Consider the following 26,588-nt stretch of genomic DNA (forward strand, 5'->3'; position numbering starts at 1 on the left):
GTCCTGATCCGTGTACTGTGTGGTTTGCGTCCTCTCAATCCTTCACCATTCATTCACGCCTACTCTCATGTGCAGTCCAGTTTGGCATCTTTGCGTTATCCAGCTCAGAGAGAAAAGCAAGGGAATTTTTTCCTCTCAGTTCATTTTTCGGATAAGGAAAAACACCCTGAGAGCCTTTTCTAAAAAAAAAAAAAAGACAATTTTGAAGAATCTCTGACTGATAGAAGCGGGACCAATGAGGACAGACACAGTAATTTAATTTATTATTTTACGCATCAACAATCGCACGTAGCCTGGAGAGGATAAAGCTGAGAACGCATTGTGGTTTTTGAGAAAATTACTTAGCTTTGCGGAAGGTGTCGCCGCGCTGGAACAAGAGGAAGGGGGGGGTGGATTTTAATAAGAAGAACTAATCCGACAGTGTTAAGTTTGCTGAGGTAGGTACAGGTAACTGTCAGTGGGGGGGAGAGAAAGATAGCGAAGAAACACCGTGGAAAAGCTACGCGTCATTTCCAAGACACCAGCGCAACAAGCCAACACCATTACACCAGCCTGCTCCGTGAATGGCACACGGGGTGTCTTCCTCTGTTGAACTGGTGCAGGGTAGCCACGCTGTGACCAGGGTCCAGCTGAGATTGGGGGGGCTTTCTGTGAGTATCTGTGGGACTGCTGTGCGCACTAAATGGACCGCTCTGTTCGCCTTCTGATGGGATAATCGGCTTTTTCCCCCCTCTCCCTGCATCTGTAATGTCCAATAATCCAGTTGTCTCTCAGGACCCATTTATAACTTAATGTGTTGCATTGTCTTTTTTTTTCACTCCAGTTGCTAAATATACACTCCCACATATCTGGCTTTTAACAAGCTTCTGTAAAACTCTCTGCTGTGGGATCCTTTCCGGTTAGTTTTCATGGTGATTAAAAAAAAAAAAAAAAAAAAAAAAACTCTTCACAATTCGTTGATTTAAGAGAAGCTGCTGTCTTTCCACAGAGCGATATGAAAGATAAGTTCATCTCCTGAGGCCACAACTTCCACACTGAACTGACTCACTGACAACTGCACCCAGGTGAGTTATACACTTTCTTCTCATATTAAAAACAGGAAAGATAAACGTACTCATTAATCACTGCTGCATTAGCATCTTCAGTTTTCTTCCACTGTGCTGTGCAAAGTTGCAAACCATTTTATATTTGCATGGATTTCTGTTCACTTATTGTGGTGTTAGTTTAACAACAAGGAACTCTGTTTTCTGTTGACAGTTTCCTCTTTTATTTACACATCAGTTCTGCTTTCCTCAGTTTGACTTTTCATTCCCAAGATAGTAGATGTGACATTCATGAGGAGTCTCATCATTAATTGAAACTGTCACCATCTGAGAAAAAAAAAAAAACCACATTCTCTCACAAAACCAATGCTGGCATCAAAAGTATGAGTCACTATGTACAAGTGTTTACTTGCCAACCCGAGACCTTGCCTACCAAACGGGAACACTTCAGAGGATATTCAAATAATATTTTGGTTATTTTAGATTTATTATATGCGAAGAGGTGACATCTTGCTGGGCATGTCAGCAGCTGAGGTGGGATTGCTCTAAAAAAAAAGTGTTAAATAGAGGAAGGCAGAGGATGGTTTTGTGGAAGTGGAGGGGGTTTGCATCCTCAGAATCTATGAAACGTCATTGATAAGACAGAAAATGTGTATTATAAATTATACATATTTTAAAAAATAGTGGTTGTATTGACTAGAATTTAATGAGTGGTGCAGGGAAACCAGACAGAGTACCTCTAAAAGTTCCCCTGTAAGCTTGTTTCTACCTGGTGGCCTCAGCAAGGGATATTTGTCAGTGAACAGTGGATGAAACCATGACAGAGGACATGTTTGTCTCTACAGTATTGTAAAGTAAATATTAAAGAAAGCTCTATCCCTGCTTTCCCACCAGTTGGAGAGCTTGTTTTTACCATAGAAACATCACCCACTCAAAATTTGTGCAGTGTTGTTTGCCAGGGGAAAGCATTGGGCCTATATATGATGCTATATTATGTTGTGTTATATTATGTTATATTATGTTATATTATATTATATTATATTATATTATATTATGTTTATATTATATTATATTATATTATTATACATTTTTGACGTACATAATCTTGGAGTCTTGGCCTGAACATTATGGACTTTTATGGGCTGTTACAGGAGTTGCTGTCCATGGTGCTGATCTTTCCACTCAGCAGGTGTTAAGATGTTGCATAAAGCTGTTGTGTTCCACAAACACAATCTGTTTGTCATTTATTCATAAGGTAACAACAACAACAAAACAAGTTGATTTCTTCAGCTGTGCTGCACTGCTTCACCCTGAAATGTAGACTTGATGGAAACTGATGGAAAACGTGCACTCGTGTTATGCAGGTCAGAGTGGAGATTGCAGCTTTTCTCAGCCGCATGTCAATGAGAGCATGTGCTGTACATAAAGCATTGTCACGTCCTCTCTGCTTCAGGTAGGCAACCTATTTTTGAGATGGAGAGATGGTCGTAAAAATTTAATTAGGAAGCACTAGATTACATTCCTTGGTGTTTCTTTCCTCCCTTTCTCTCTGTTCACACTGATGCAGATGCTAATCCTCTGGAGAGTATTGATGCTGTTCTCCCTCAATTGTTCACTCAAACTGTGAAGATGATCATGCTGCTGCTGCCAAGAAAACCACTGAGAAATTATTTTAAGCTGTCCCCTGATATAGTGTACAGTAACTGGCTCACAGAAAATGAAGAAAAATGTTCCTCTGGCATTAAACAATACATTACAAACTACAGTCGAGAAATATATGCTGCACTTTGATGAGAAACTAGTGTTGTTTCTCTTTTAAATAATCTTATAATATCTATATCAGGAGGCCTGGGCTGCCTCAGAACAACGGCTCTTTTCTTGTTACACTCATTGTCAGTGAAGATTATTTTTGGAAACCCTTCTAACCTGACAGTACATGGTGGACTGAGTCAGTGTTTCCCTCAGTACTACAGGTGCAGAGGGTAACATTTCTACCGCTGCTTTGTGCACAATGACCACATTATATGTGTAGGAGTTTGACATGGTAGTTCAACACCGGTGACTCAACCATTTGTAGGTGCCAATATTTTTGGCTTTCCAAATCCGGCCTTAACCAAGCCTTTGGATCCCACATCATTTGCATACAAAAGAGCATGACTGAGCGGACTGTTGTGATGTTAACCCTTTCCTGGTGGAGTTATATGAAGAGATGAGCTGATTTCTTTTTCCTCTGTCTTTCATAGCTTTCGTAAAGACCTTTGCATGTGAGATGGATTGAATATCAGAAGACCCCAAGCCTCATCAGCTCACCATGTTACTGCACAAGCGTATCCTGAACTGGTCTCCGCCTGCCACCCCATGTATGTTACTGTCTCTTTTGCTGGTTCTGCTCCCGGGGGTCACACATTTATCGCAGGGCAGCGCCAGCCATGAAGATACAGACAACGGCTCAGCCTCGAACTGCTCGAGTGGCGACAACTGCTCCGAAGGCGTGGTGCTGCCGATGTGGAACCCACAAAACCCCGCGGTGGGCGACAAGGTGGCACGGGCCATCGTTTACTTCGCAGCCCTTATATACATGTTCCTGGGCATGTCCATCATCGCGGACCGCTTCATGTCTTCTATCGAGGTCATCACCTCTCAGGAAAAGGAGATCACCATCAAGAAGCCCAATGGTGAAACCACAACGACGACCGTGCGCATCTGGAATGAGACGGTGTCCAACCTGACCCTGATGGCTCTGGGCTCGTCAGCACCAGAGATCCTACTGTCCGTCATCGAGGTGGTCGGACACAATTTTGAGTCCGGATCTCTGGGTCCAAGCACCATCGTGGGCAGCGCTGCTTTCAACATGTTCATCATCATCGCTATCTGTGTCTACGTGGTGCCAGAGAACGAAGTGCGCAAGATAAAGCACCTGCGAGTGTTCTTCGTCACCGCTGCCTGGAGCGTGTTCGCCTACATCTGGCTGTATCTCATCCTGTCGGTGTTCTCCCCCGGACAGGTCGACATATGGGAGGCCGTCCTCACCTTCCTCTTCTTTCCACTCTGCGTCCTGCAAGCCTGGATCGCAGATCGCCGCCTCCTCTTCTACAAGTATGTCAACAAGCGTTATCGTGCAGACAAGACCCGTGGCATTATCATTGAGTCGGAAGGAGATGCCATGTTCACTAAAATGGACTTGGAGATGGACGGCCAGGGAGTGAACTCCCACACTCATCCCAAAGAAGCTCTGGATGGGATGCTGGAGGGTGTGGAGGAAGGTGGAGGGAGCGCAGAGCAAGATCAAGAAGAGGAGGCCCGTCGGGATATGGCCCGCACACTGAAAGATTTGAAGCAGAGGCATCCGGAGAAGGACATGGAGCAGCTGATCGAGATGGCCAACTACCAAGTGCTAGTCCAGCAGCAGAAGAGTCGGGCCTTCTACCGCATCCAAGCCACTCGCATGATGATCGGAGCAGGAAACATCCTGAAAAAGCACGCCGCTGACCAGGCCAGGAAGGTGGTGAGCTGTCATGAGGCCAGCGGCCAAGAAGAAGATCCCAACACCATTTACCTACAGTTTGAAGCCTCTCACTACCAGTGCTTTGAGAATTGCGGCTCACTAAAGCTGTCAGTGACCCGGCACGGAGGAGAGAGCGGCTGCACTGTGAAGGTAAGAGGCACAGTAATGACAGTAATATTGCAAATGCTCAAGGTCAATTTAAAATCAACTAAAATATTAATAATTCAGCATTTTATTTCAACCCCAGTCACTGAATCTTTAATAAACTTTCTCCCTCTCTCTGTGTCACACAGGTGGACTATCGCACAGAGGACGCGACTGCCAATGCAGGCTCTGACTACGAGTTTGCTGAGGGCACTTTGGTCTTCAAGCCCGGTGAGACGACGAAAGAATTCACAGTCGGCGTTATCGATGATGACATTTTTGAAGAGGATGAGCACTTCTACGTGCGCCTCAGTAACCCACGCATCGTGCACCGAGCTGAGGTCTCCGTCCTGGAGCCCAGCTCCATCACCTCCAGTAACAGCACGGTCGGCCTCTCCGCCCACGTTCCTCCCAAAGCAGCCCTGGGCAACGCTCACACCGCCACGGTCACCATCTACGACGACGACCACGCTGGCATTTTCACCTTTGAGAGTAACTCCATGAGGGTCAACGAGAGCGTCGGCAACATGCAGGTGAAGGTTCACCGGACGTCCGGGGCGAGGGGGAAGGTGGCGATCCCCTACCACACCGTCGAGGGCACCGCCAAGGCTGGGGAGGACTACGACGACGTGTCTGGGAAGCTGGAGTTTCAGAACGATGAGACCATGTGAGTTGCATTTTCTTCCTTCTCTTTTTGATGTGATGTCATGTTGTTGCCTCTAATAACTTGTTCAAACATCACAGCCCACACGTTGGTTTGTTAAACAGTCCTGCTAGATTACTGTAGGTTGTCTATTCACCCCATAAGGATAAAAAGACTATTTTAATGAGTCACAGATACGTTGACTCTGACAAGTTGAGATCTTACAGAGGGACGATGTGGGAGGATAAGAGGATATAATTGTGAGGCAGATAATGAAACATTGTGGCTGATGTGAAAGAGGAGGAACAAGGAGAAGGAGAAGAAGCACAGAGGCAGCTTTCTATGAATGGACGCAGAATTAACAGGCAGAGCTTTGGTATTTCTGTGGACGTTATATGGGAGTTCATTGTGTTGCAGAGCAATAAAAAAAAACTCCAGTGCATGAAACAAAGGGAATATGTGAGAGTGACAGAGCAGAGGAAGGGAAAATCAGTCTAGCGACTTCCACAGAAACAAGGAGGGGATGAGGGTTGAGCAGCTACTGAAACAGGTGCCTGTGTGATAATTTTAACAATAAGGTTCATGGAGGCAGCAGCAGAGCAGCTGATAAAAAGAGCCGAGAGGTAAGGTGAAAGTATGATGTTTTTCCAGCTCTTCTCTTCAGCGCTGTGTGGAACGGTTGGATGAATGATGAACAGGCTACACTTGTTGTGGTCGGGGTTTTTTTTTTTTTCTTTTTTATGATGAGATGAGAAAGAACCTGGCAATTATCCACAGCTGTGATTTTTTTTCTCCCCCTTCCTTTCTTAAAAAAGAAAATGCCCCCAACCACATCAAGCTCATCACAAAATGATGAACAGCACACACACGGAAGGACAAAACAAAAGGAATAAAAATGTGTCAGATGAATCCGTCTGCATGAAGAGGATTTCAGGGCTGGTGTGTAGGTGTATTGTGTAGGTCGGCAGAGTGGGAGGAGAGGCAGGTGAATACATGGTGTCAAAGAGAATGCACATCTTCCTATTTGTCCCTTTTTTTCTCACATTGCAGGTGAGATCTGAATATATTTATCTATTTTCATCAGTTTTTTTTCATGCACATTTATCCGTGCATTTGCTCGCTTTTTTTTGCAAGTTCGCCTGTGTGTGTTTTTAAGGGTATGCGCATGTGTGTGTGTGTGTGTGTCTCTGCACTGAATCCACTTTAAACCCACATCAAACCCACATCAAACAAACTGTCGTTCCAAAGGGGTACTAAAAGGAGCTTCTCGAGTTTCCACTGCAATTAAAGAGAGTGAAGAGGGGTTAAATGAGTCCCACAAGTTCTCAACACAGCACAAAAAAGCTACAGAAGGTGCCGTTAATGAGACAATGGTGTACAACAGTGTGAGATGAGAGGTGGGCAGCTTGTATCCGCACTCAAATGGAGACCGAGCGTTAGATAAAATCCTCACCTACTCAGCCAAGACTCTATCCATCAGACTATAGCAAGCTGTCGGCGGCACAAGCATCTGCACACTTTATGTGATCTGCACCACATGCTGTCCCTGACAGTTGCCATTCAGCAGGAGACCAAGGAGCGTGGAGAGCAAGGATCCAGCGGAGCAGGACAGCTTCCCAAAAGAATCTGATGAAAATAAACGCAACAGGAAATGCCAAAGCTGTGCTGAGCCGTTTCTTGGAAAAGCAAGTAAAGGGCTTGAAGGGGAATGCAGGAGTAGGTCACCCTGATCGTAGGTGGGAAGGTTCGACTCAGACCTTGAGTCAGAGTCGCCAGCTCCAGCTGTGTCAAGTCACAGCAGCTCACTTATCTGTTAAGGCGGCTGAATCTTGAACACCTGCTCGCTGAAGATTAAAGACAGACATTTTACTGGTGGAGAGAGGCAGCATTCGTCTCTATTTGCAACATAAAGATATTTATCAAACCCAGTGCTGAGCCATTGAGCCAAAGTTCCCCAGCTGAACACATTTAAAGTGCCGAAGTCTCCCAACAAGATTATATTTTGTTCCTACTTTATGCTTCTCGGATGCTGGAGTCAGACTGAATTTTTCATGAGGTTGTTTAATTTGGAGCACTCAGTCTATCCTGTGAGAAGATGCAGGTGAAACCCCCCTCTGCATCGCCATCTCAAAGCATTTCGGCTTTTGCGGGTGCAAATTTATGTCTGTGCTCCTTGTTGTTCAGCAGGCTGCCAAAGTTCATCCCTCAAACAGAGCTGGCTTTTCTTACCCAAGTGTTTCCCCTGAGCGTCCAGGACAAAGAGCTGACACTCAGCAGCAGGCCTGCGGGCAGAGCTGTGTCTTCCTCTTCTATGTGTTTGTTACAGTGTCTCTGGCTATGTGTGTCCTTATGTGCGTCTGTACATCTGCCAGTCCCGGGTGATGTTTGAGCGAAAGAGGGGGAGGCCAAGATTTTAAGCTTTTGACACCGAGCCAAGAAGAACGGTTTAAGATGTAGGCGTATAGTTTAATAATAATTTACCATCTAAATTCTGCACTGCAGTAAATAGATTATGATGTACAGACACAAACCTCTGAGCCAAAATAAACAGCCTGACACAGAGAACCTTTTACATTCTGTGTGTATGGATTAGAGGAAGATCTGCACAGACCCTTTGATGCGTATACGTGTAGCTTCCTCCTGCATCTCCTTTTACGCTTCAAAATGTGTGGCACTATATACTAGTTGAGGCAGAAGTGGATAACGGGGGCAGTTACATAAGTCAAGATGAAAGAGATGTGAGGAGATCACTTCTGAAAAGAGAAATCAATACCCCCGATATTCTTTATTTCGCATGCTTAATGTTGTCAGGATCGACAACTTCCTCCTGACAAACATGGATGAAAGAGGAGCAGCAGCCAGAGCCATGGACGGATAACGTCATCACACTCGTGGTGGTGGTTTTAAAAAAAACCTTCACTTCCTCTGTAGACGCATCGGGGCAGAAGAGAAGGTTCGCTCCAGCTAAGCAGCACTGATACGAGGCTTTCACTTCGAAACAATCAATCTTTCATTTTATGCTCTCAGCAGTTCGTCACAGCTAATTGATATAATTAGGCTACACTTTTTAGCCCGGCTAGACATGGCTGAAAGGGTGGCAGTTCCTGTCGGTCGCCCACTTTGATCCAGAGCGACTATAAAACAACCCTTGCGTGGTTTGACATGTTGTACAGACTTTCATGGTCCCCAAAACATAAACATGAATGACTTTTCAGGTTTTTTTTATTTGACTCAGCCTGTGTGACGTACTTACATTTCGGTTCACTGTACTGTATCACATGCAGGCGAGTTGGATCAGCATGTTTCCAGTTTAGAAAACTATCCCAGGGGAACTGACACTGAAGCAGAGCGATGTTCTGCTGTGGACGGGGTCAACACAAAGATGTGTTTTAGCAACTTAAAAAAATCTCCACAGGAAAAATCTGTTTATATTTTCACCACTTCATCTTGCCATCAAAATGCACTTTCACTTTGGAACAGTTTGTGAACCGCTGAGATACTGTTTCCCTATATGCACACAAGTCAGGCTAAAGAAAATGTAGCTCCAAGGTAAAGGGCTCTCTACCACAAATAACCTGAACTATCAATTTAAAAGATCCTCTGACTTTTCTTCTTGAACCTCAAGTAGATCAAACTTTTTATTTTTCGTCTGAAATATCTGAACACTTCTTATAAAGACATTCATAGTTCCCCAGAGATCATAAAGACTTAGATGCTTTCCTCACTTTCTCTCTAAAGCCACAGTGAGGTCTGCTTTGTGCTTTTGTGTGAAATATCCTAACAGTTGATTAGATTGATATTACCACCTGTAATGACTTTAGTGGTCCCTAAACTCTTCATTTAGGGGCCTCATGAGGCCCCAAATGAAAAGTCAAAGACATTTTCCTCTACTGTTGTGTAAATATCAAGTTTTATTAGCATGCTAAATGAAAATGCTAAGATAGATAGATAGATAGATAGATAGATAGATAGATAGATAGATAGATAGATAGATAGATAGATAGATAGATAGATAGATAGATAGATAGATAGATAGATAGATAGATAGATAGATAGATAGATAGATAGAAAAGCATGCTTGCATAACACTTTATAAGCGACAAAGGCCACAGTAGACTCTGCAGTGTCCCCATACAACTGTTTATGTGAATAATATCATTATTAAAGGGATAGTTCCTCATTTTGGCAATTCGCCTATCCTCATAGCCTCAAAAACAACTAACGTCTCATAATGTTACATGAAGTCACAACTTTTCCACCAGAGTGTTTTGGAGTTGTTGGATTGTGTATTTGATGAGTTGTGTAAGTGGTGGTAAATCATCATCTGCATTGTCACTGTGTACAGTACATGTTAGTGTGCTGCTGCTTTAGCTTTTAGCCCAAAGCTCTTCTGTGTAAGTACAGTAAGTACTGGCTCTTGGAGAATCACTGTGGTATTGAGTTTCTTCCCATTTCACTCGAGTCTTCCTGTGCTCATTAGCTCCAGTATCATAAAGCAGCCTGTATCTGTATGCTGCGACACAGATAATGTACAAATTATCAGATGCAGGATTATATATCGTTATCAACGTCTTCATGGTTTTGTTTCCATATAAATATCATGTGCCTAATACAAAACAGTGCAGATGAAATAATGTTTGTAGCCTATTTCATCTGCTGCAAATATGAGACGCATATTTCTTCATATTCAGCCAGACTGCAGTCTCTCTGGAGCTGGAGGAGATTCAGTATCTTGCTCAAGGACACTTCAGCATGGCAGATAGGTGCTGACACACTAGTTTGATCCATGGTTCTCAGAGTGCATGGCAGTGCCCCCTTCAGTTTTGAGCATTTGACATACTGCCATGCATACTGTATATAGGCATTCACTCATTCTCCCTGCTGGCTTCATTTTTTTTGTCAGGGTCTCAGGAGGACTGGAGCCTTTCCCAGCATGCAGAGGGTAGCAAAAAGGAGATACTCTCCCAGGGTGAATACATAGAGGCATAAAATCACTCTCACTCTGCCTGGAGGCATTTTGGAGTCTCCAGTTCTCATGATTTTCTCTATATGTCTTCTGACCGTGGGAGGAGACTAGAGCATCCTTAGCAAACCAACCCAAAAATGTGGAGGAGAGGGAAACTCCAAATAAAAAAAGGCGTGGAGCTACTTTAACAGCTGCCTGCTCCCCTCTTTCACTGCAGTCTCAGTCACACAGCCCCACCCACCACCCCAGGACCCCAGCGCATGATGTTCTCGGGTTAATCCAAGTTAATCCAGCTAATTAATTTACAATTGAAGCATACACACATTCAATACTCTCAGAAAATGTGAGGTGCCCTCGATAGCTTTATTAGCACTTGTGAAAAGAGGCAGCAAGACTTTTTTCTAAAGTCTGCAGGATCATCGACACATGCATCGGAGACTTTACTGTAACTGCTTCAGGTAGAACAGAGATTAGTCTCCAGAGCTCCGGCGGTACAGCTGTCGCCTCCTCGTGTATGTGACAAGATACAATAGCAGGATATGTTACCCAGTATGACTTCTCAGAAATTGCCCCAGCAATAGAGAGATGGGCCAATACGTAGTGAAATGCGATATGTAGTTGAGTCGGGGCTTTACACAGTCAGGCTGTGTCTGTTGCAATGAGCTGCAGAGATTGGGAGCTCGGGAAGCAAAGCAAAGCAATCCAGGAACCTAATTCTGAAAGTGAGCGTTACAACCTCACATGCAGGCAGTCAGTCACTGAGACGACAACTACAACCACTTATTTACAGTGAAATTTAAAAGGATACTGCAATATTTTGAAAAATGTGTTTGTTACTTTCTAGTTCGGGCTTTATATTTAGTGTAAAGGCATCACAGTGGTACTGATATTCTTGTCTAAACCTCTACAAGACCGCAATATTACCAAACAGTCCCTTTAACTATAGCTTATGGTTCTGGCTGCTAAATTGGCCATCTGTTACTGTGAGATAAGATCACAAAATAATCAATGCGACATGATTAAGCAATAGTACTGTTACCTTTTTAGGTATGTTAATCTGTTTACTACACCACCCATTAGCCATCAGGACTGGGGGACATGTGCTGACATACTGTATTTTATTTCGCGGAATAAAATAAGAAAGTGTCCTGAGCTTGTGTGTTTACCTTTATGTCAGTTCTTTAACTAATTTCTAGGTTTTCAGACTCATTTCCTCACTCTATTGGACATTGCTGTGAGATCACAAACCCTGCAGGCCTGTGACTTGTCCAAAATGTAAAAATTTTATTGCGTCCACATGTTCAGATATGAATGATATGATATGATTATAACTGAACCAGAGTTGCTCAATTGTTGTTTTTACTTCGTTTTGTGTTTTGATTGGTTTGACTTTTGTGTTACCTCTTGACTTTAATGAGTGCAAATCAGCACTAGACTCTGGCAGAGGTTTAAATCACCAGCTAATCAGTGCAGTCTCTAAACTAAACCCTCCTCCCTGCTGCTGTTTGACAGCCCCTTGTGTAGTTTGTATTTCAGTCAGAGGTCTCTAAAATGTAATTGTCCGGTCCAGGGCTGTAACATGTTGCTCATCTTGAAAACGCTGCAAGAGAACAAACACTATCTCCCCCAAGTGTGATGTAACATTAAAATGGCCGCTGCATGAACAAGGTCCATAGCAACTGAACAGTCATATTTTATTTTAAGGCCTCTCCATGATGCTTCAAAGCAAACTCACCTTCTAACAGCACATATAGCACATGAAAAAAAGGCAGCTTGTGTAAAAGATGAAGTCTTTTGTTTCCGTTGTGAGGACTCCAGGCTGAGCTACGTTTCCCCCTCGCTCCCACTGGCATGACTCTCTGACATTTGACAGCCGGTGACGTATCATTCATGTTTAAAATAAACTTCTTCTTCTTCTTCTGCAAGCAAAAGCTGTTCCTGCGTGTTGTCGAATCCTGAGTGAATATGTGTAGACAGAAATAGACAGCCACCCACATATCATTAGGGAGATGGAGGGAGAAGGGCGAGAAAGACTCAGTGTGACAGTGTAAGAGAACGAAGCGGGCTGAGGAAAACGTGTCGGGCACAGATTGACATCACAGCCTCACATGTGTTTGTCAGGTTCAGAGGTGGCTTTAGATGGATGGCCAGTGGTTAATTTCTACAGACAACATGATAAAAATATTTAAATTGTTCATGATTTATAAGTTGAAGTGTGTGGGAGGGGTGTGGGCTACTTCGTTCTCTACTACTCTAATAGGATTAATGGTGTAGAAGGAGTTCGCCCTCTTGTGGGATGCTGGGAAAAAATAATACATTTCCATATTTCATATAGTACATAATGTTCTACAGCACAGTTTGTTAATTTTCTTAAAATCTTGAGCTGCCATCTTCTTATCTAACAGCTCTGGTTCATGATTCATTGTGTAGGCAGTCTACCTCTTGGCTACACCGGTTTATTCGAGTGTGCACAAAAGCACGGGCTTATCATTAGAAACTGCATCGAGTGGTTGCCTGGGATCTATTTGTGATTGGATTTAGGTAACAAAGGCTCACAACAGGTTAACACACGTGCTCCCTGATTAAAGCTAATTAATGAATTCATCTCTCTTTGGCTCCATCCCTCTCTTGTTTCTCGTAATCTGCGTTTTTATAGGAAGGTGTTGAATGTGAAGATCATTGACGATGAGGAGTACGAGAAGAACAAGACATTCACGATTGTGTTGGAGGAGCCCATCCTGCTGGAGGTGGGACAGAGGCATGGTGAGTTAAAGGTGCAGCTGCATCCTGCAGCAGCAGCAGTGTGGTCCTATAAACCTGTTGCCTGAGGAACTGGATGGATTATGGTTTGTGCTGTTTCTCTGCCGCAGGAGACACCAACGATAATAAGACAGTGGTGGGGCCTGAGGACGTGTCGAAGATGGGCTGTCCCTGTCTGGGAGAGCACACTAAGCTGGAGGTGGTCATCGAGGAGTCTTATGAATTCAAGGTAACTCAAACACCTCAAAACCTCATTCACCTTCGCACAATGAGCTTCTCTCAGCCCTCACATTACCTTTACCTAGTCTCTTTTTAGCAGCATTTCGTTGGTACTCAATACTTAAACAACCTTCCTCTAAACTTTATTTTCCAAGTGCACACAAACAAGCCAAAAAAACACGACATCAACAAGTGTCCCGTCTTAATTATGACTCAGCACACTCTTCTTCCTGACCCCCAAAGACGATTTAAACTCGCTCAATTTGTTCACGGTTGACGGAGACAAAATAAAACGTCAATATTTCTCATTAAATGCATCAGTATCTGTTATTTCATGTTATGCCGGGTATGGCTGTCGGAGATTAATAATTAATGTAACAAGAAATGGTTGATAAATTATTACTTAGCTGCATGCAACTGATGGCTCCACCAGCGAGGTTATTAACTTGTCATGTTATCCAGCCTGCACAGACAAATAAATCAAGAAAATTGTGTCATATAATTGGATGTAAACACTTGTTTTAACACTAATTGTTATAAAGTTGGGGGAAACGTTCAACACCGCAAATATGTGCAGGAAAAACTGAGCTTCATATGTGTTTGTGTTTGTTGGAGTGCACCTTTCAAAATCAAATTTAAATGTTTCATATTATACGGGGTTAGTGTGTTTTTGTTGTCTTTATTTGAAGTGAACGTCTGAGGGTGATGCCTGATTTGTTGTGACATCACAAAGTCCTGACGGCTGATTTAAAGGCTCAGTTGCTGAATACAGGCCGTGTGTATTTCACTGTACACTGAGGCTTTGATACTTTCACAGTATTAATAATATACAGTACACCCTAGATCGGCTTTATAAGCAAAGAAAAGACACAGAAATCTCCCTTTATTACAATATGGGACCTTAAAGCTGCGATATGATATTACTGTTACTCAGGGCTTAAGTATCATGTGCTGATACCCGTGGGTCTATTCTCAGTGCTGCTGGTGTAAAGCAGCTTTAGCCTGGCAAAGTGCCTTTTTCCTGAGGGACAGTGGGGTTTTGTGCTTCTGCATCTGTTCTGGTGACTCACTATGCACCACAGAGGGAGAAGAAGAGATTAATTCCACCTTAATTCACCACATCAGTGTCTCTTGTTTCATATAGCAGTATAGTTAATGTTGACGTCTCCTATACCTGTGAGCAGAAACACGTCCTGAACTCTGTCCTGTTGTTTTTTGCCCGCCCCGTCGTACCCCGCGTGGGTCTCTCCTGCAGAGCACCGTGGACAAGCTGATCAAGAAGACGAACCTGGCTCTGGTGGTGGGGAGCAGCAGCTGGAGGGAGCAGTTTGTCAGCGCTGTCACCGTCAGCGCAGGTGAGTCGCAGCGTCCTCAAGCCTCATCTGCTCCACCGGGGCCTGTGGAGGACTGAGCCTGCGGGCCGGATGTGAATGCACTAGCCCACCTGCTGCTTCTCAACAGCCTCTCTTTTGTTTTGGTTTGGTTTATTTTTTATTTTGTGCATATTTCTGTGTGTTTTTCGGGTACTTCTATAATAAAATCCCCAATGCTCCAGTTTGACATTGGCTGCATTAAAAAAGAAAAAGAAAAAAAAAGCCCAATTTAGCATAATGAATGAAAGAGCTTAGAAAAACAAAGCCTGTTTTAGTACATTTTGGCAGTTCTCTGCTTGTTTGCTGCCTCCTTTTAATCCTCACAGGTTATTAAAAATGCATGACATGGTGAATTCCTCATGTGGTGCACTGTAAAAACTAAACCGGCCGGCTCTGCCTGAACAATTAATGGCTCTGAAGAATTTATGTCAATGTACTGCATGTGGTATGGTGAACCCTTTTTATTTTGCCCCTTCGAAAGCCATTCATGTGGCTTTGTGAACCTTTTAGGTCTGCACTAGTGCACAAAGCATTTGGGCTAAAAGCTGACTTACCAGAGACATATCATTGTGTTAATATGTTCTCTTCCCTTCTTTTCTCTCTTTCTCTCTCTCTCTGGTTGAGGTCACTCAGATTTGCATAAAGAGAGTGCGTACATAAATAGAAAGAACACTTCCCGCTTATGTGTATGTCTCAATCACCGAGTCATAGCTATATTTACAGATTTAATGTAGTGATTTGAAAAGGTTACCTCCCACACATTCGTCAGATGGATTTGCTGTGGCGGCGTTAGTATATTCTTGGCTGGATTTTGCCGTCAGAGACGTTATCCAAGTTTGATTCAAGCATGACACTAAATCTCATTAGCATTTCAACAACTTTTTTTCTTATGATATAACATCTTTTGAACGAGATGTGACAAAATCGATGGTTTGAATCAGGTTTGTATAGCGCAGTCATCTTCAAGCAGCCATTCCCCACATGTGTTTTGCAGGCCATGCATCTCTTCTCTGTCTTTGCCAGGTGATGATGACGAGGAGGAGAGCGGGGAGGAACGCTTGCCGTCGTGCTTCGACTACATTATGCACTTCTTGACGGTTTTCTGGAAGGTCCTCTTCGCCTTTGTCCCTCCCACTGAGTACTGGAACGGCTGGGCCTGCTTCTTTGTGTCCATTTCGCTCATTGGCGTCCTCACGGCCGTGACCGGGGACTTGGCCTCTCATTTTGGCTGCACCATCGGCCTCAAAGACTCGGTCACCGCTGTGGTGTTCGTGGCCCTCGGCACCTCAGTTCCAGGTGTGTGGGCGTGTGTGTGTGTGTGTGTGTGCTGTCTGTCAGTTCTGACATTAAACTTGTCCCGGGTTTTCCTCGAGGGGTTGCCCCGTGCGGGAGAAGCAGCTGTTTGAGGAGACATGTTTAACCTCTGCCTCCTCCTGTGCTGTCAGAGGAGCGCTCTCCAGAGAAGCATTAACAAGCTGTAAACAAAGGAAAACACTGTTTCACTTGTTATTCTCTCCATGGTGCCTAATTGTATTCCCATTTCACTGTGTCCTAAACACTGCCACACAGAGGCACAAATGAGCCTATGAAAATCAGGTTTTGACAGTTTTAGCTCAGTGAGCCACAAATACTCTCTCTCCTTCACGCTGACGGACTAGTTATACCGAGAGCTGAACAAAATAAATAAGAAGTGCAATAATCACAGCATTAGAGTAACCTCAGGTAGTGGTTGTTATAGATACTGATGTCGTTTGAGTTTTAGAGATAGATTTGCTTTGACTGTAATCTACTAATGCAAAAAAAATTGGGGCTTTAAATAATATGTCTATGGAAGATTTTAGCTCACCGTGTAGAAGCTGTTCACAGGTGAATAATGTGTAGGGTGTTGACTAGGAAAACCTAGACACTTTCTAATTAGGTAGTATACTCTTTGTCTGTATTTATTACTCACATTAGGAAATCCTCCAATAACTTTCTTAAAGGGGAGATATTATGGAAATATCACTTTTTGAAGGCTCTTTAACATATATTTGGGTGTTTGTCTTGCATTCTGGCCCCCAAAATGTGTGAATTGACCAAAAGAATCTGTAATTTTCAGGCTCCCTAGGTTGAAATCCATGTGGTTTTACGAGCTGTTCCCTCAGTTGTCTTCCAGTGATGTAACTCGTTCTCCAATTTGCATAATACCACCCCTACCTGGGACCGGTAGAAGGGGTGGGGCGGGGCAAACAGTGGTTCATTTGCATTTAAAGGGACAGGCACTGAAACCAGCCGTTCTGAACAGGGCTGTTTTGAGAGTATGAAAAAAGAGCTGTGATGTTTGACCCTTGGGGTATTTTGACCAAAGCATGTCATAGACATGTCTTTAAGACACTTGGGAACTATTTTAATTTGTGGAAGGGGGGCATAATATGTCTCCTTTAATGTGAAACTTTCCATCTGACATGTCTTTAAAATTCCCGTACTCCTCCAAACAGCTCGTCTACTGGCTCTGTGACAAAGGTGAAGAGGTTTGCACACCAGCTGCTCCAATGCTCACAAATTAACATGGGATTAATGGAGGGATTTTTCTTCCACAACCTTTGTCTTAGACTGACGACCTGTCCACGCCCAGTGTCAGCTACGATTGCCTCTGAGACCCTGTGAGGACAAGCTGTTTGTCTAATAGATGGATTTATTTCACAACCTGGTGTGCACGATTGTAGAATTTAAAATCCTCATTGATTGCGGGTACCATCCTCCGAGGAGGAAATAATTCATTGATGAATATGATCAGTCAGAGACCCATTGAACTGGAAGCTGTGACTTCTCGATTCAATGGCTCTCCAATCTCTACTTCAAAAGAACCCCAGGACTATGACCGACTTTAAATAATGAGAGGCCTTTGGCTTTTGGAAATCTTCCACAGGCATTGCGCGTCTCCAGGGTGACGAATACCGCCCGTGTCTCTTAGCGGATTTAGTTTTAGTGGAGTCATCCAGCAGATTTTCTGGTTTAGGCATCCTCGATTTCTTCATAGGCTTCTTTGCAGGCGGTCCTGGGCAGATTGTGTTATCTGTAAAACTCGCACATCCATCTTCCACCATGACCATAAAGGATGACACTAAGAGGATTCACACCTTAGCAATAATCATAGTACTTTTTTGGTATTACTTTTCCTATATAAGTAACACTCACATACCGAGACAGAGACATTCCCATTGTTGCAAAATGGAGACATTAATAGTTTTCTTCAATTAGTCTGGCGTCTGGGGCGTAGATCTCTCTGACGTGTTAAAAGCAGGGCTGTTTGAGAAAGAAAGGATCCTTTGTCTCTGTTTTCTATCAGTTTAATAGTTTGATGATGTGAAGAGTAAGAAAGGGTCAATTTGCGGTCCATAACTCTGCATGTTCTTCTATAAACTTCTTTAGTGGCTTGTGGCGACAGGTGGTGATGATTATTATTACTTTCCGATATAGACATGAAATTTAAAGAATACGATATAAGCCTTTAGTTACTACTTATAAATAAACATAAAGATTTATTTTAAATTGACACCATTTGTGCCCCAGAGTGACATTTTGATTTTAGGTTACCCTTTAATTTATAGGCCATTAATTACATGATAATGTCAAGAAATAGCCAAGAAATAACAATTAATTGCATAGTAATGTCATGTTTTTCATACAGTAAAGGCAAAAGATTACACATGCTTTTCATGCTTTGAAATTTTTGGGAAAGGCCAGAATCAGTCGTTATTTCTTTGCTATATTTCTCGACATTGCTATGAAATTGACCGTTATTTCTAGGCTATTTCTAGACATTATGACACAATTACTTTTTATTTCTTGGCTATTTTTTGGACAATATAACGTAATTAAAGGACTGTAAATTAAAGGGGTTACCTGTTTTTCTAGTTTGCACACCAGTATTTCCCATCAACAGCTCACCTGTGCTCTTTAATTCACATTTCTCTCTCTTCCATAGATACGTTTGCCAGTAAAGTGGCTGCCATCCAGGACCAGTATGCGGACGCCTCCATCGGGAACGTGACGGGCAGCAACGCGGTGAACGTGTTCCTGGGCATCGGGGTGGCGTGGACCATCGCGTCCGTTTACTGGCACACCAAAGGCAAGGTGTTCAAGGTGAACCCGGGCTCCCTGGCCTTCTCCGTCACCCTCTTCACCATCATGGCGCTCTTTTGCGTGATGGTGCTGCTCTACCGCCGGCGTCAAAGCGTGTCGGGCGGAGAGCTCGGGGGCCCACGGACAGCCAAGCTCCTCACCTTCTTCCTCTTCCTCTCCATCTGGTTATTCTACATCCTGCTGTCCTCCTTGGAGGCGTACTGCCACGTGCCTGGCTTCTGAGACAGGGGGGAAACACACAGACACGACTCCTCTCCTTGTTTTTACAGTCTACTGAACGTGTTTTCTCTCTGTTTTTGTCTATTTTCACAAAAGTTTCTAACTATTTGTATCATTAGTTATTATTGATATCGCACAATATCTGATTGACTTTGAATCTTTTGGACTTTGGAACTTTGCTACCATCCACTAATGCTGTGAAGGATAGCTTTAGCCACTGAAATTCAACCCCCTCTCAACCTTTCCTCCCTTTTTTCTTTTTTTTTTTAAGCATTATACCCCCACATGACATTATTATCTAATCATTACGATCAGCATCAAACCTTCCGTCACGTGACATGTAAAACTTCTGGCGTCATGTCCTCTCTCTGTGGACAATTACTTGAGTTTCTAAGTGTTAAGAAAGCACAAGAGTTGAGATGAAATTTGAGGGATGTTTAAGAAAAACCTAAAAGCTGGTGCATGGGATGACATTTATACTTGACATTTACATAAAGAGAAAGATGTTGCTGAAGCTGAAATGCCCTGTAAAGCATAGCGGTGTGTTGATATTTATTACTCAATCTATACATTAATTATTCATTGTGTATCATGTATAAGATGAACATCGTGCGTGGGGGTTTTGTGAAAGAGTACGTGTGTTTATTTTTGCACGTTATCAGAGTTTCTTGGTAATCTACTTTAAAGTACTGTACGTGATATTTTGACATGGCTGTTGATGTGTTGATGTATTCCTGTACATGTGTATATCACAGCTGTATCATAACCTTTTCACTGCCTGGTGCCCTTTCCCACAAAGCTCAGCTCAGTCAGTGTCACGTTTTTTCGACATAGCCAGGGTTTACAAAATGCCTTTTTTAAGTCAACCTGGAGCAGAGTGGCTGCTTTAAACCGTATTATGACGCATAAATTCTTTAAGCACATTTATAATTTTTGCGTGTGTATGTGCGTGTACATGTGTGTGTGTGTGTGTGTGTGTGCCCCTCTGCTCTCCAGCACAACTGGTCGAAAGGCATGGCACTATCTCGTCATTGACTCCACAAATGGTTAAGGTGCAGTCTGAGTACGGACACGGAAAGGACACCAGTTTTCTTATCTGTCATGCTGACACTGTGAACATTTTCCAGCAACATAACTTTTAGAAGAAGCACAGCAGAGGGTAAAGGGCCACTTTTCAAATCACTATCGAAAGAGTGAGGCCCTTATCACAGCACAATCACCTAACAGGTCCATCGTTTGACATGAAAAATGTGCTAAAAGAGACGACATGTACAGTATCTCCTGAGAGTGTCTCCTTGTGTCGCACAGCAGTTGATATTAAAGTTTGTTTTTTTATTTAACCTAGAATCTGTAGAGCCATATTTATTGTAACAGTATTACAGTAGAGGTATTTATATGATCAGTTTTAGTTTTATTGATATGCACGTTTAATGTATAAAAAAAGTGGAATTAAATGTTGCTGATTTATGATGTAGTAAGATGTCTCGTTGTCTTAATTCCCACTGTCAAGAGACAGAGATATTATTCTCATATAATGGGTGATGTTGATACAAGCACCGAAGCATTCACTTCAAATGACTCACACACTCACTCATGACTTATTTAGATTTAGGATCTATCAGAATGATAACTTTTACAAAACCAGCTGGGGTGTTGAAAGGGGAGAAAAGCACCTCAGTAGATAAAACAGGATTTTCTGACAAGTTAATGCAACCCACTGCAACAACTCAGATTCTTCACCTCAGTAAAAAGTACATCGGTGTAAAAATACATCTTAGTATGTGGCAGCTTCATTCTGCAGAATAACAGCCTACAGATGCATCAGTTTATATAAAAGGAGAATTCCTTTGTTATTTACATTGTACTACAGTACAGTGGTTTAATTGGCCTACTTCCCACCGCAGGTTAAAAATAAATCTCATAATAATGCTCAGTGGTATTTGTTTCTAGCACATTTAGTAAATTAGACGATAAAAAAACAAGACACTCACACATTAATCATCAAACACATGCAGAGATGACTGTGGGAGTGGGGCAGCTGGACACCACATCTCAATCACATGACCATCTAATTACATAATGTACAATAACAATGTCGTATCACTGTAGTATTTTCCACTGAAGCTGTGAGACGTGAGGCCCAGGACACTGAGTCACTGTGATTTTCTCAGCTGAGCTACTATCATCAGAACCACAGGGAAGGGAAAGAAGAAACAGATCTCTGACCTGGCTGATTTAAACACTGAAGGTTTGGGATTTATCATAAAACTGAATGTTTATCTTGATGATCAGCGGCAGAGCTGAATAACAGCAGAGCTAAATTAATGAATAACACTGTGCTCTTGCTGTATCTAAAATCTTAGATGGACATAGACGACAATGGCCATTTTCAACATGGTGTACGACAGTTGAACAAATTACAGAATATAATGAGGAAGAGAGAAAGCAGGTTTTCGAGTTATATAAATTGTTTAATCACTTTCCCTGCTGGAAGTGTCTTAATGATTGTTCCTCTTTTATTGCAAACCATAAAAATGTACTAATTCTAGATGCACTGGCGAGGAAATGAACACGCACTGCAGCAAAGGATTTCTTTTTTTTTTTCTTACAGGCAAACTGTCACTTTTATGAATTTCTGGAGCGTATAGGGACTACTTTGTAGTCTCCTCAAAAACCAAAAAGTGTGGATTTTCATTTTATGGATTCTTTGAGAGTTGAAAGAGGACTTCCTAACTCTGGCAGGGTTTGCTGTAAAGGTCACTCCTGCTGTGGAAGATGAAGGTCTGAGAACCATGTTGAATAAAGAAAAGTGAAAGAAACAGAGGATGCTGCTGCCTTTTTTATTCTTTTTCCTGAGGCTGGATTAAATTCTTGGTGGAGCCCCTACTGCGGTGATTTTATCATTCCCTCAGACAGACACCTGAACCCCAAGATGAAAGGGTCAGGTGAATAAATGATTAGTTTATTGATGGAAAAACAATTTTGAAAACTAATTGGTCTTTTTTTTTTAAAGTAAATCAAATGTCAAATATGAATATTTGCTATTTTTCAGTTTTTTCTTGTTTTTGACTGCTGCGTAGATAGAAAGATCAGTTTGAATGTGTTGATTTTTTACCTAATTATCAGACGGTGGGAATGAAATAATTGTTGGTTGCAGTCTTGAATGATATAATCTTATCTGATGTTTTCACTTCAAATAGTAGATGAAATTTGATGAATCACATCTTTACAGAACAGAGCTCAAGATAAACGAAAACAATTTTATCCCTCTACGTGACCTCTAGGCGACAAGATGGCAGATTAGCTGATGTAGTTCACGTTTTCAGTGGTACAGATTTCTGACAGATTTGCAGTTAATCAAATTATGTAGACACAAATAATATGTAAGAGTAAATCTGGCTTTTGGGGCCCCAGGGAGTCTGTGGCCCCTGGGCAATTGCCTGATTGGTAATCCGGCCTTGGCCCAGTTTCGACGAAAATAACTGAAACAATGTCAAGCTCATAACAGAAACATTGCAGTGAGTACTGTACAGACATTTAGCCTGAGGCGGGTTATTTTTAATGTATATTTGTATTTAATAACTGTATTCTAAAATGAAACAACTGAAATAGTAATGCACAATCTCCATTCAAAAAAACTGATTGTAAAAACTGGATATCCGACCTACACCATTGTTATATTTTTAACAGTTCCTTTGTGAAACCATTCACTGCATTAAGGCTTACAGACAGTGGATTATTATTTGTCATCCATATTTCCTGGCAGTTTGCTGTGCTGAGTGGGATAAGAGCCATGGACTTGATATGCATACACATGCTGGGGCTGGATGGGCACTGTGCTTGCTATGCATGCTGGGATATGCTGCAGCCCCATGTGAAGAATTAAGCAGGTAGAGAGGATGGCTAATGAAGAACTGTCTGGTGGACTGCCTCTTTATTTTCCATCACCATCAAATAACACAGATCAGCACAGGCGTCATGTGCTCTGGCGGTGTGTTCAGCGCACTCCACTCCAAACACAAATCACGTCTGTTCTTGAAAAGTTTCTGCCGAGGCAGCTCCACGGTGCAGCTCTCAGGCCCAGAGTCCCAGCACGCTGCTGCATATGAAGGAGCGGAGAGTAATTAGTTAGATTCAGACCCACACAGCTACAGCTGCGCTTATTAACTCACCTCTGCACCGCTCCATCAGCCACTCTGCCACCCCCTCCCCTGCAGCTGAGCACAAAGCAAACCCCACCACCACCACAATTGCATAATATTTAATTGAGCTCATACTTTCTCTTTTCCTTCAGGGTCAGTTACAGAGCAGCCCGTTTGACAGTTTTCTGGTTTTATGCTTTAAGTCTGGTTAAAGCTGCACTATTAAATATTTTGATAACAGAGTTAAATGACTGTGTTTATTGTGGTGCTTGACCTGGAAGACAATTTTCGCCCCCAACTCTGCACGTCCTCTCAGCTTTTTAAGTGTCATTTAGCTTCACTGTTTTGGTTCACTCCCACCCGCGCTCATCTGTGGGGGTTTTTCCTGCAGTGGTAGGCAGCTGCTTTCAGTGAATAAGCTCTGATTAACCCAACGACGCTACCTGCAGCAACTGAATGACAGGCAGAATTAGCAAATAGCTGGTGGATATACAAGCATCTTGATAATCTCCTCTGTGAGTGTCTGAGGTGAATATTGGACGTCCATTCACCAGGTGGCCGGATACACGACTCAAAGTGATGCTAATGATGCTAATGATGCTAATTTGTTTGCTGGATATGTGAATAGGCAGCTTCTTTTTGCTCACAAGTTCAACACCAACAGGAAGAGGGTGATGCCTAGAGTTATGGCTTGTTCATTGCCCCCTACTGGACAAAGAAATCTGACACTCCACAATTAAGTTAAGGCAAATGAAACAAGGTTGTAGATGAGACAAATTATTCATCCAAAATCAGTCGATGTGGAGTCAATTTGCTCACATGAGCTGTAACTTTCACCTCCGGGTGCTAGATGAATGAACAGATAATGAGTTAAGCTCCCAAACAGATACAAAGAGGTTTGAGGAGAAAAGTTAAATTAAGCACTGTCCCTCTCCTCCTGCTGCTCAGAAATGAAAAAAAATATGAACCACTCACTTATTGATGACCTCCGTCATGCAAAACAATAGTACAAGATCAAATTTCAATCCTCTCAGTGACAGAAAACTGATGATTAAGGCAAATTCAAACATTAAGGACACTTACTCTACCTTAAAGCCGCCACTACAATGTTTCACTTTGCACTTTTCAACTCCGACTCATTTACATCGCAGGTGTCAAATGTGCGATTTACACATCATTACGTTACAAAGTGCAGCAGCAGGTGTAAGCGAATCCCTATACTCACAGGAACGTGATCTGCAGCCAGGTCTGAACTGCAGGAGGGTGGGGACAACAAGCGCACCACAACGTGTCACGAGAAAGAAGTATAGTGTTTGTAGTGGCAAATATTAACAGGTTGAGGTGTGATTCTTCTCATTTCACACACATTTCAGAGGTTATGTTGGAAACACAGCTCTAATAGGAGACACTGGCTAATGATCGGTCTGCAAAGGTGTGGGTGTAGGGGTTAGCGTGGGGCGGAGCAGCTTGAGAGACCCTGCGCCAGGGCTTTTCTCCAACATTGCAAATAGCCACAGGCCGTCATTATGTTGGTTGGTTAACACAGTGATTGTGCCACATTGCTGTCTGGCAACAGCTTTTGATGTCTTTGTCAGACCTGTTAATGTGTTATGTCTCAGTGTTTATTGTCTCTTCTGCTTGCTGCATTTCTCAGCAGTGACGGCAAACATCGCTTAAACTGGAGTTCTCCATTTTACCTCATGATTTCACACAACGAGGAGATGATTTCTGGTCAGCATGACGTCCGCATAACGGCCTCTCATCTCCGCTGCTTACGAAGAGGGAAGTGAGGGAAGACAACATGACGTGTGTGTGAGTGTGAGTGTGTGAGTGTGATTGTACACGTTACAATACTGAACAGCATGAATGTGACTGAGCTGATTTAAACTGTATGTTTTTAGAAATAACATATGTGGATGGATTTTTATCAATAAAATCACATAACATACTCATCTCTCCCTGAAAAAAAGAAAACACAAAAAGTACCAATTATGTAAAATATACAAGTTAACACAAACCTGCAATGTCTTTTTCATACTACATATTAAATATGTATTATACATAATGCATAAGATAATACTGCATTTAGTGGGGAACAGATAACTGTGGTTGATGTCTTGCTTCACAGACGACTAATCAATCTGCTCGCTGAGTAGGCAGATTAATAGAAAATAATGGTTATTGCATCTCTACTTCAAAGATTTAATGTCTTTCCGACAATGTGTTTTAGAGCTTATATCATTACAATGCTAAAGGCCATGGAGAAAGAACTTAAATAAACATACTTTACTTCTCATGAGAAAAAAGTGAAATACATAGATAGAAAGCAGCAAAAGAGACTTAAAAAAAGGGTGAAAAAAAGAAAGAGACTGTGTTTCCAAGGTTGCTACATTTCCATAGGTACTTAATTTACTGAAGAAAAATACTGACATTTTTACATTTCATATATTTATTACATTACATGTATTTAATATTTTACAACCAAGACTTACAAACTACAACACAATGGTTGCTAATATTGTTGGCTTTGTGACAACTAAGGTTTGGTTTTAGATGGCCGTATTTGAACAATTTGACTTCTAAAGGGTTATCAAATTTATATTTATTTCAGGATTTATTTTAATGATATGGGCAGGGCTGGATCCTTAAAGATTGGGAACCTTTGAACCAAACTAAAGGCCTGTGCATAAAATAGTTGACACGTCAAACTGATGCTGACACAGTAAAATGTTGCTGATGTGATGATGCATTGAGTGTACATACAAACATTGTATATGTCCGTACATATACAGTACAATGTCATAGCTAACAGTGAGATTTTGTGCAGAGTGACTGTAAACAAATTTGTTGTTGTTTCTCTCAAGTTAGAGAAAGTAATTCCCTCTTACAGTAATGTCGTTATGGCGAATTGAGCTGCATGATACACAAGGTTTTGTTGACGAGTTGAAACTTGTAACTGGCAAAGTTATTACTCTCTAGTTCAGAAATAAGACAGTGAGTTCTTCGGTCTGGTCCTTCAATTGGCTACTCTTTCTTCTTCTCTTCCTTCCATGTTATCTTTGACCCTTTGGTGCCTTTACTGTGATGAACATAATGAAAATAGTGAGCTAGCTGGTGTCTTCTAACTTGGCGAGAGGTGTTGACGTTGAGGTTTGCTTATGTTACGTGTTGCCATAAAGCGATTCATGAGCTGTGTCCCAAATTCAGGGGCTGCTTCCTTCAGAAACTGTAAATGGTCTTGCACTTATATAGCGCTTTTCTAGTCTTGCCCTACAGAGGCAACGGCTTTGGAGGCACCACTGGTAGACGGGACTGTCTGTCTGGCCTTGGGAGCATTTCCTGATTGCGTCCGAATGCAATCAACATCCTGACATTAAACATTTGAAAGTGGTGGCTTTTTTACATTTCCAGCGGTTACTCAGCTCCTCGCCTCAGGCCAAGTGTATCCG

At 42.4% G+C, this 26,588-nt stretch overlaps 1 protein-coding gene across 1 annotated transcript; it reads left to right on the plus strand.

Moving 5' to 3' along the window:
* Window positions 1-995: 995 nt before the first annotated feature.
* slc8a4a (solute carrier family 8 member 4a) lies at window positions 996-20,469 on the plus strand. Its single transcript, XM_085797494.1, has 8 exons — window positions 996-1,064; window positions 3,287-4,698; window positions 4,842-5,359; window positions 12,958-13,064; window positions 13,172-13,290; window positions 14,536-14,635; window positions 15,677-15,949; window positions 18,621-20,469. The coding sequence occupies exons 2-8, from the start codon at window positions 3,355-3,357 to the stop codon at window positions 18,998-19,000; spliced, it is 2,841 nt and encodes a 946-aa protein (XP_085653620.1). The 5' UTR covers window positions 996-1,064; window positions 3,287-3,354; the 3' UTR covers window positions 19,001-20,469.
* Window positions 20,470-26,588: the final 6,119 nt, after the last annotated feature.

The sequence above is a fragment of the Trachurus japonicus genome, chromosome 14, assembly GCF_045865225.1.
Source record: "Trachurus japonicus isolate A0001 chromosome 14, Traja_1.0".
Classification (NCBI taxonomy): domain Eukaryota; kingdom Metazoa; phylum Chordata; class Actinopteri; order Carangiformes; family Carangidae; genus Trachurus; species Trachurus japonicus.